General features: G+C 35.9%; 1 protein-coding gene across 5 annotated transcripts in view; it reads right to left on the bottom strand.

Annotated features, from left to right (window-relative positions):
- The window catches only part of PPP3CA (protein phosphatase 3 catalytic subunit alpha), a 338,860-nt gene that overhangs the window by 56,303 nt on the left and 271,234 nt on the right, over positions 1-11,323 (bottom strand). For all 5 annotated transcript variants that reach the window (XM_032178357.2, XM_032178178.2, XM_032178268.2 and 2 more), the window contains exons 7-8: positions 10,530-10,607; positions 7,881-7,975 (exon numbers count right to left, since the gene is read on the bottom strand). In XM_032178357.2, coding sequence (XP_032034248.1) covers positions 7,881-7,975; positions 10,530-10,607 — 173 coding nt within the window. The remainder of the gene's footprint in view (positions 1-7,880; positions 7,976-10,529; positions 10,608-11,323) is intronic.

Below are 11,323 nucleotides of genomic sequence, written 5' to 3'. Positions count from 1 at the left end.
ATATTATATATATCAAGCTATATCACTCCAGGAAGGTGACAATGATAATGACAATGGTAAATGAAATTAATATCACAGTTGGATTAATTTCACATGTTGAATCTTGGATATAAAATGCATGAGAAGAGACATTCTGTTGAAACCTCTCTGCAGTGAATTTCAATCACTCATCTCAGAGGGTGATTTTTCTAAAAGCCAATCAAAACTTCCTACCCTTGGGTTCTCTTCAGCCTTAATGTTTACATAAATTTCTTTTCTACCACCATATATATATATACACACACACACACACACACATACACATATATACATATATATATATATTTTTTGAGATGGAGTCTCACTCTGTTGCCCAGGCTGGAGTGAAATGGCGTGATCTCAGCAACCTCCACCTCCCGGGTTCAAGCAATTCTCCCTCCTCAGCCTCCCGAATAGCTGGGTCTACAGGTGTGGGCCACCACACCTGGCTAATTTTTGTATGTTTAGTACAGACGGGGTTTCACTTATATTGGCCAGGCTGGTCTCGAACTTCTGACCTCATGATCTGCCCGCCTCAGCCTCTCAAAGTGCTGGGATGTGCCCGGCCTGTCTACCACCTCATATTGATAATAAAAGAATACTAAGAGGTTTTGTTTATAATTTCTACTTTATTCCTTCATATTAATTATTGTATTTCATACCATTTCTCAGTGAACTCTCTTAGGCTTAATAGTCATTACGAAGAAATTACCTTTCTAGTGTGTATAATTCTATCATACCCATATGGCTTTAAGAATCTTTATCAAATAAATGAAGGAATGAATTAGGGGTTGGGGGGATGTCTTATTGTTTTGCTTTAGTAAAAAAACAAAAATAAAAAAGTAAAACAACCTTGGCCTACAATTACTAGAAAGTACCAAATATACTGCCCTGACTGTATGTTTACATTTTTTATATTGCAGTAAGTGATCTGGGGCAAACAAGTGCTCAGGACCCATTAAGAGGATCTTCAGGTTTGAGATCATGGCAGGGAAAAAGTATATGCTGGGAAAACTGTTGTTATGGGGCAAAGTCTCTGGATTAATTTTATCCAACTTTTTTTTTTTCTTTGAGACGGAGTCTTGCTGTTGCCCAGGCTGGAGTACAGTGGTGCCTTCTCGGCTCACTGCAGGCTCTGCCCCCCGAGGTTCACGCCATTCTCCTGCCTCAGCCTCCTGCGTAGCTGGGACTACAGGCGCCCGCCACCTCGCCCGGCTATTTTTTTTTTTTTTGTATTTTTAGTAGAGACGGGGTTTCACCGTGTTAGGCAGGATGGTCTCGATCTCCTGACCTCGTGATCCGCCCGCCTCGGCCTCCCAAAGTGCTGGGATTACAGGCGTGAGCCACCATGCCCAGCCATTATCCAACTTTCAAAGCAACCAGTGATCATATTTAACCTGTGGTTGTAAGGATACAAAAAAAAAAGCTTTAAAAGTCAATACTAAAAGTTATGTCCATGCTTAAGACAAGCCTCAGGCTCAGAGAAATGGATCTTTGCTGTAAAACATGGTTCAACTTTGTAGGGGAGTGAGCTCTTTGATGTGCTGTGGTGGAGACAGATATGTTACTCGGAGATGCCTGGGTATAGATTCCACTTTCCTTTCGGAGACCCCTCATCTCCCTCTCAAAAAGATCTGAGCTAGCTGGTTCTGAATTTGGCTTGTGAGCCACAGGGGTAGCAGATATCTATAAGTTTGTGAAAAATATTCCTGAATGATAAAACAACCTCCTAGTGGAAAAAAATTGTGGTATAGTGTGGAATGAGCTTCTGAGGTCTGGCCATACCACACTGTGTAGACAGTGTCACTGAGGGTCCCCACCAGAAGTCAGGAGACCAAGTCAAGCTGGCATCGGATATGTTACGTCTGCTCCTTTCTGTTCACATCATGACTGCCAACAAAATTCTTATGTTGGTTCATTATAGCAGCAATTCCATTCTCTCTTACAATGGTATCTTTCTGCCAAGCCAGAAATTCTCTTTTTATTTATAAATGGTATCTTCTTGAAGCCCATGACTCCTTTTTGATTGGAAAATATATGAGGATGTGGAAAACATCAAGACTAAAATGCTTTTTGTCAGCAATTATATCAAGTTGCTAATTTATAAGTCCAAAACATCGTATTTTTCCCTATCTAAAAGGATAGACTTTTGCATCTCAGAATTTTAGCAAATGATGCTGTAGTAGTCTGTTTTCATGCTGCTAATAAAGACACACCTGAGACTAGGTAATTTATAAAGGAAAGAGGTTTAATGGACTCACAGCTCCACATGGCTAGGGAGGCCTTACAATCATGGTGGAAATCAAAGGAGAAGCAAAGGCATGTCTTACATGGTGACAGGCAAGAGAGCTTGCACAGGGGAACTCCCATTTATAAAACCATCAGATCTTGTGAGACTTACTCACTACCATGAGAACAGTGTGGGGGAAACCACTTCCATGATTCAATTATCTCCACCTGGCCCTGCCCTTAACACGTGGGGATTATTACAATTCAAGGTGAAATCTGGGTGAGGACACAGCAAAACCATATCAGATGCTTTCCAAGTGCATCTTATAAAAGCAATTTTCTACCTCTCTCTTCCTTAACTACTTTAATATTGAATCGGTTTCTTTCTTGGTTATCATTTAAATGTTTGGTCTTAATTACTAAATTAGTTTCGTTGCCATTAGACTTTCCTCTCAAATCCAAAATAATTTTCATTTAACAAATTTCCTTAATTTTACTGTCAGTAGTGTGTATTGGAACTAAGTTACATACCCCTGGTATATATATTTCTCTACATTTATGTCATATATCTAACCACTCATCTAATCACCCGTCCATCCAACAACCCATCTGAACTACAGAGAACTTGTACCACATGGAAACCTACTGTCGTTTACTTTAGATTCTTTTGAAGCACAGGTGTACCTCTACAGAGAAAATGAATTCAAGTGTTTACATCAAGGTATAAAATACATTTTCCCAGAGGTTCATTACAATTTTTGGCCAAACTGAGTTGTTTAAGCCAATGTTCACATCTGCCACTCTATTTCTCAATCCAAGAGAGATTTTACTCTCACTGATTGCTTAAATGTCACTTCCCCAATTAGTCCCCATAGACTAATTTTCACTCTCATATCACACCACTCTTTTCTTTGTTGCTTTTTCCAAATACATATAAATAATTATTGGTGGAATTATTTATTTAATGTCTATCATACTACCAGATTATTAAGCACACTAGGGCAAAGACCATGTCTGTCTTGTTTCATTCATATCCTCAACACCTAGCATGGTGCTTGGTATATAGTAAGTTCTCAATAAAGGTTTATTATATTGGTGAGTGGGTATAGTTAAAATCACTTTTACAGGGGCAAATAATTTTTTTTAAAATTGAAGCTATGTGTCATTACTGTAATTTTCACCTGATTTGTGTATTTGAGTAATTAGGAAACAGATTTTCCTTTAGGTCTACAGATTCACAGGAGAAAATTCAACAATTCAAATGTGCAAAGTGCTCTGCAAATGTTTAACTCCAATTTAGAAAGGGTATCAGCACTGGTTATAGGAGTGATTTAAAGTGAGATAAAGATCTGTGGGTCAATATTGATAGGGTACTTTTGGTCACAGTCTTGCTGTTAATTCTCCAAAAAAAAAAAAAAAAGCTTAAATCAATGCATGTATTGACTGCCTACCACGTACAAGGCATGCAACTTGGCTTTACAATGTGTACCAAAAAGCCTCATGTTTCAAATTAATTATAATCTCATTGGGAAATAACAGGAATGCATGGAAAAGCTAACAAGAAAAACAGTAAACACTAAATACAAGAGAAAATATTAGCATTGCAGACATTCAGAGAAGGACCACCAACAGAAGTCTTTATGGAAACGCAGACTGGAGTGGGTCTAGTCCACTTAGGCAGAAGAATGAGACAAATATTTTGAATAGAAATAAGTATGTACGTGAAAAAGTGGAGAAACAGAAAGCCAAAGTTGCTCAGGGCAATGAGGTTTACCCCAAGACAAGCAGAGAGACAGGTGATAATGGTAGATTCAGGCATATAGTGAAATTATAAATAAGAAACTGAGGAATAAGGGAATTTTCCTGTGAGCTTCTGTGAAGCTTTGCATTAACATGTGACAAAATAATAACAGCATAAAATATTCAATAATGATAATGTCTTAATATTGCACAGCATTTTGTTTTAAAGCGATTTCATGTAATATTCACAAACGAACATTTTTTTTCTCATCTCATAGCAATGCCACTGCATGTCCAATAAATTTAAATGAGTTTGTTGCTTAATGGCAGAGCTGTGATTCAAACCTATATCTTTTGCTATGGCATCTTGCAGAGCTGTCAGAGTGAAGACACAGAGGCAGGGAGACAGGCAGGAAGACAGCGCAGACTGGAAAGGATGAGACTGAATGAATTAATGTGGGCTATACCAAGAGACAGAACATTTAGTCCTCATAACTTTCTGAAGGCTATTTATTAATTACAGATAAGTATGAACTACTAATAAGAAATACTGGACATTTAAATATGAATCTGATCACAACTATTATTGGTTTTAAGATGGCAAGAATAAACCTATTTTTCTCACTGTTTCATTTTACCAGAGAGTATTACTGCTGTCTTAAGCTGCAGGAGCTTTAAGAATCAAATCATACTGTAACTAATAGGTTATAATTCCAGAGTACTTTATGATCATCTGTTTCTAACAATCAAATGGTTAACTCACAGGTTCTTCACAGCTATTTTCCAATGATTGGGTTTTGAAGATGCTTGCAATCCAATTTTATTACATTGCTTTTAAAAATTCTAGTTAACATCAATTTTATTCAAACACAGTAATTTTCACTTTACCAGTGAATAATTGACTCCCACTCCCACATACTGTATACACTGTTAGCATAATAGCTTTAAAGTGCTTCAGAAATTTTACATAAAAGTCTTTTGAAATTTTGTTTAAACTAAAGAATACATCTTTCTCTTCCCTATCAGTTTATCTTTTTCTCTCCAGAGAATATTTTCTTTTATGAAAAGGTTCCCAAAATTTAACAGTTCTACTCCCTTTCCTGAGAGATTCTGATCTACCCCAAAGGCAAGAACACAGTGAAAGAACTACAAAATCTCAAAGACAGTGATGCACTGGTATCTGTTTTTGTTTTTTTTCTTTTAAGTTCCAAACTTGTTAAATCAGAACTATACAAAAAGAAGAAACAGACACCTTATTTGAGAAACAGCTACTGGTCTCAGGCAAAACTGCATTACCTAGCATTATGAAGAACTGAAAGAGTCTTAAGTCTGTTTTTGTGGAGTAAAATCCCAATTTTTATTCCTTTTTTACTGTTTTGGTTTTCTTTTGTAGAAATTGTTGGAAAACTTCTAAGTAGAGTACATGCTATTTAGTAATCAGTCTTTGGCAAGAAAATGACTTTTAGGGACATTTCCTTCCCTCAGTTTAATAGTAAAAAATCTTAATGCCATAGAACAATACAAACTCGTGTTTATAAAAAATATATAAAAGCATATTTTATGTACTTTTGGTAAATTATAGGATCATGGTGGGACTGGGATATACAATATGACTTACTAAATTGCTGCACTCCCTGCAGGAATCTCAGGATCCTTCTCTCGTGCAAGATTGAGAATCCTCATCCAGTCAAAGAGATTAGCTTTTTTGAGTTTTATACAATAAATGTTTACTGCTTTAAAAATATTCATTGGCCTTGATACTATTTATTTCTCTTTCTAATCAAACATTCACTATTCTTTAACATCCAGATCATATTTTATCTTAAGGCCTTCTCTGAGCATTCTAGAAAATTATCCCTTACCAAATGTATTTCGTGTTTGACTCTCTTTGTTTACACTTAATCATCTTGGGTCTTATATTTTTAGTTAAATTACCCAAATATCTTACTTTGTCAACTCCACAGTAGTTTTAAAAATCAAATCATACTATAACTATTAGCTTATAATTCTAGAGTCTTTTATGATCATTTGTTTCTAACAATCAAATGATTAACTCATAGATTCTTCACAGCTATTTTTCCATTGATTGTGTTTTAAAGGTGCTTGCAACCCAATTTTATTGCAGTGCTTTTCAAAATTCTAGGTGACATCAATTTTATTCAAATACAATAATCTTCACTTTAGCAGTGAATCACTGACTCCCACTCCCACATACTTAAAAGCACGTGGCAAGCAGAGAACATGTTTTATTTTATTTCGCATTCTTCTTGCCATAGACTACTAATGGCTGCACTTCTTTTCTAGGAACTGCCTGAAACCCCGTGGTTACAACAAAAACTGGACTATGCCTTACTGATAACCATGCTCCTTCACTATAGAGAAGGACCCACCATGGTCAAAATGGCAACGTAAAAGACCGTATGGCTACAGCAAACACCATCCAGCAGATGTCATTCTCTGGGCTAGGGGAAAGTGGACTACATGAAAGGAAACAAAGGACTAAGGACATTCAACAGGTGCTTGGGAATAAAGGTGGCCAAGGCCCATATTAGGCATCCTGGACACCAGGCCTGGGCCAGGAAGACACCCATCACACCTCATTTATGAAGGGGCATGGCTCCTAATTCCAGGAGTTTTCAGACTGGTGGCAGAAACTAGGCTGCCTTTTCCCACCCCTGCTGTGCTATATTTGACCTTATATATGTTATTTGACTGCTTTTTTCCTTCTGTTTCCATTTCTCTTTTTTTTTTTTTTTTTTGAGATGGAGTCTCGCTCTGTCACTCAGGCTGGAGTGCAGTGGTGCGAGCTCGGCTCACTGCAAGCTCCGCCTCCCGGTTTCACGCCATTCTCCTGCCTCAGCCTCTCGAGTAGCTGGGACTACAGGCTCCCACCACCACGGCCAGCTGATTTTTTGTATTTTTTTTTTAGTAGAGAAGGAGTTTCACCATGTTAGCCAGGATGGTCTCGATCTCCTGACTTCGTGATCCATTTCTCTTAATCTCAGAAAGCCACAATAGGACATGCTGCCTATATAATATCCAGACCAATGCTACATAGAGTTAAAGGCTTTTTCACATTTTATCATCCATGTGATACATGTGGAACACTTTATAATATTTCCAAATAAAGAGATTACACTTATGAAAGAAGATAATAATGCACCCCTTGCTCTTCTTCTTTTCCCTGTAGTAAGTAATAATGCCCTCTTGTTTCATGTTTCTTTCAGGTATGGAGTTTCAGAAAAAAGGCACAGGACACTGAACCAGAAGTATGGATTTGAACCTAGTTCATTACTTCCTAATTAAGTGACCTTGGACAAGGCAATTAACCACAGGGACTCACTCTGCATATTAAAAAAGGAGGAGGTAGAGTAGCTAATAATATTTACCTTGAAGTTTACTTTTTTTTGCTTTTTCAAGAAATAAACATGTACTTGCCTAGCATAGGAACCGATTCATGGTAGATGCTCAATAAATGCAATTCGAATTTGAATTTCAAGCTACTGGGCTTATTTTTTATTTTTCTTGATCCTTTCCATGCACAATCACACTTATTCTATTTAAATCCAAATTCTTTTTAAGAAGCATGATTTTGGATTATTCCCAATTATTATTTCTTTTAAAGTCTATATCTACTAGAGCAGAAGCGTCAACCCTGTTAAAAATTAAAATGTCCTAGAAAACATTTAAAAAATTAACAGTGCGTAAGACCAATCTCTGACCAAATTTGAATCTGTATCTTTGAGGATAATCACAAAGTGGGCATCAAACAATAACTGAAAAAATAAAAATAAAAGACTGGTTAAAATACTTGAGATGAAACCAAAATAAAACGGCTTAAGAATTATTACACATATTATGTAAGACCGCAAGATGGATTTAAAAACACTTACCTTTGTTATTGTATACATCTAAGTAATTTGGTGCTGAAAAAATTGTAATTAGAGAAGGGAAGCCTGTTGTTTGGCTTTTCCTGTACATGCGGTACCTAAAAAGAACAAATACAGTCAAAACAAAGCTCGTATGGAAAAAAGATAATATCAAATCATAGATTCAGAAATACAAAATTAGATGAGTCAAGTTCCATTATGCAAAGGGCCTCCAATCATATAACACTAAATAAAAATTTCTTTCTGAAGTCTGTTATACACAGGTATTAATACATTTCAAGGGGGTGGGCATGAAAACATACATTCGTATGTAAAATTTCCAAACAGGTATTTTCTAAGTTAGCAAACCTCAATAGAGGGTGGAATTCATTGGAAAATCATAATTCATTTCCATGTGTTCAACAGAGAGGGCGAAGGCTGATTAGTGCACACAGATTTGTACCCACCCAAAATTTTCAAAATGTTGTCAACATTTTTGACATTAAAAGACCAAATAGGCAGAGCGAGATATAAAGACTTACCACTAATAACCAGGCCAATTATCTGATAAATCCACAATATTCTGTAAGGCATTTTGCCTAGACTTTAAGAAGAATGTCCCCTTAAATTTATGAATTTTTAGATTAATAATTAAATTTAATTCATAGATTTAATACAATTCATAGATTCAGTGATATATAAGCATTTTGCCTAGACTAAGTGATTTTCTTTTAAAAGAATGTCCCCTTAAATCTATGAATTTTTACAAATTGAGACTGTTTCTATTTTAGAATTTTATTTATTACCAATCTCTGCTGGTGTCTACAGGTCAAAGATTATTGTCTCAGCAGGGTAATATTTAATCAATCAGTAATGAAACAGAACATTCACAAGAACTTTGGAAATAAACCAACAATCCAGTTACTAAGCAGAAATAATTTATAATGTAACACTTTAGTTCTCAATTGAAAATACAGGTGACTCTGGCTCTTTCACATAAGGATAAAAATGTATCTCATGACTTCTGTGTAATCAATTTTAGGAGTATCAGTTTAGAAATACCTCTTCAAAACAACATTTTATCATTTCTTCGTTGATCCGTGTCATTTATTTCTGGTAGACTAAACCATGCCTAATATAGTTAGGTTCTGAAAGTAGCTCAAAAAGTACACCTTTAGATAGATAAACAGCCACCTTAACATTTATAATTTTAAAAACACTGTGAGTCCTCTTTTTTTGGAACTTGGTCATACTGTAAAAGAAAATGCCCCCTTAAAAACCTTTTGAAATGTTCTAGATGTATTCTGATTATGGAACTGAGCTTCGTTATGGAAACAAAATCCATGTGAAAGACAGTTTAATTCTTAATCCTAGTACCTTGACTTTATAGACAGAGGGTGACTATGCCTACTTGACAACAAACAAAAACAAAGAAACTGGATGACGTAATCTCAATTTTTCCAATGAATCAATCAACTTCTCATTTTAAACAAAAATACTTGATTTAACTGATGCACTTAACACACATTCAAGGAAGCCAATGGTTATGAGTATGTAGTGCAATTAGGATAAATCTGCCAAAAATGGGCAGTCAGCCGACTGGAACACAGTCAAAATAGCATAGTGACACCATAGCCTTGAGAAGTGAGAACAATTATTTGAAGACCTGACTGGTTGGGTATATAAACAGGTTACTTCAAACATCAGCTACAACACAGTGAGTATATAATACTGGATCCATTCACACCTGTTGACTGATTGCTTGAAAACAGCTAATTGTGAAATGAACTTGGTATCTTCCTTGATTCAGGGATATCATAGACATGGGCCTCCTTCAAAATGCAGGTATCTATATTCCCAATTTCAGCACATAGGTTATAAAAAGAAGTGCTGCTACTTTTCAGAAAACCTAGACTATGAAGGGATGAGTTTAATTATTCAAAGGGAAGCAATGCCTTTCAGTGGAGCCTACTGGGAAATGGTATCAGACCTCAAATCTTAAAATTATTCTAATTTCTCCCTAATGTAGATTTAATACACTATTAAAGTGAACATCTGAAATTTCATAATTTTCTAAACCTCCAAAATTGTTCTACATCTTAGAAACTTACCAGGTGAGACAACATCAACTTTATGTAATCATTTGCTAGTTAGAACATAAACTTTTCCCTGTTCTTAAAGATGTCCCCATTCTTTTCCCTTTAAAATCAGGGATGTTACAGGGATCAGGAATGGTATTCAGGATTAGGAACTGTATTCTTTAAAACAACAGTAAAATGTGCAATACCTGTTAAATATTTATGTATAACTCTCATTCATATTTTCAACAAGACTGAAAAGTAGCTGGCAATTTACTTACTTATATGACAGTGTAAATGCAACAATTGTGAGGAATAAGAGGAGGTGCTCTTACAGTGCTTAAGAAATCAAGCTGAAAATGGACTTGTTCAGGCTAAAGATGGAAGAACTTTACAGGAGACTTTACAATACATCTGCAGCCATTCATTCCCTAGGACTCTGTCATACCTGTGTCATCCATTAGAAGATAATTTTAAGCTCTAATTCCTTTTGGGAGTGAGCCTGGTAAAAGGGAACCTGCAGAGCCTGAGCAAAGTGAGGAAGTTCTGGCAAATGGACAATGCATGGTTTTTATAAATGCTCAAAACTGCTCACCCTGCATCTTGGGCTTCGTGGGCTCGAAGTATAGATAACAAGTTATTGTGCTGTAAGAATTCACATACAGCCGGGTAACTGCCAGAGACAAAAAGAAAAGAGATGCATCTGTTATGAAATCATCAGGAGTAGCACATTGATCTCTAACATCCAGATCTATGTGACTGGATCAAAGATAATCAAACATACATCATTCATGAAACAAGCCTCTTGACTCTAAGGCCAAGTTTATCCTTGTGGCAGAAAAAGCATCTACAGCTGTACTTTTTACATAATTAGAAAGGGGTTGAGGTGGGTGAACCGGGAGGAAAAAAACGTAAGCCATTACAAAACATTAGGAAAGTGTCCACTCTCAGAAAAATAAATTTTTACAAGTCTACATTTAAAGACAAAGTGAACAGAGCCTAACTATAACAAGATAATGAATTTAAAATATAAGTCTCAATTTTCTCAGATATTGCACCATTTGTGCATATGTGTGCATGTATGTGTATACAACAGAGATAATTGAGTTTGGAGGCAGAAGAGAATACATATGCTCTCTTCTCCCTCGTAACTATTTTGTTTCTATAATCTCCCAGATTTAAGACTCCTCCCATACGGTGGGAAATCAAGTTATTGCTTTATCTAACATTATGGGTACAATTGAGATGATTATATCATTCAAAACCTACACAAAATTATGGATATTCACAAGGCTTTAAAATTTGTCCTTTAAATATGATCAGAACTTTATCTTAAGACTTATCTTGACTAAATAAAACATCCAGTATACAATTATGTTTGTCTTTTAA

This window comes from Hylobates moloch, unplaced genomic scaffold (genome assembly GCF_009828535.3).
Source record: "Hylobates moloch isolate HMO894 unplaced genomic scaffold, HMol_V3 SCAFFOLD_2, whole genome shotgun sequence".
Lineage (NCBI taxonomy): Eukaryota > Metazoa > Chordata > Mammalia > Primates > Hylobatidae > Hylobates > Hylobates moloch.
The sequence above is the reverse complement of the archived record's forward strand: the minus strand, read 5'-3'. Positions and strand labels throughout refer to the sequence as shown.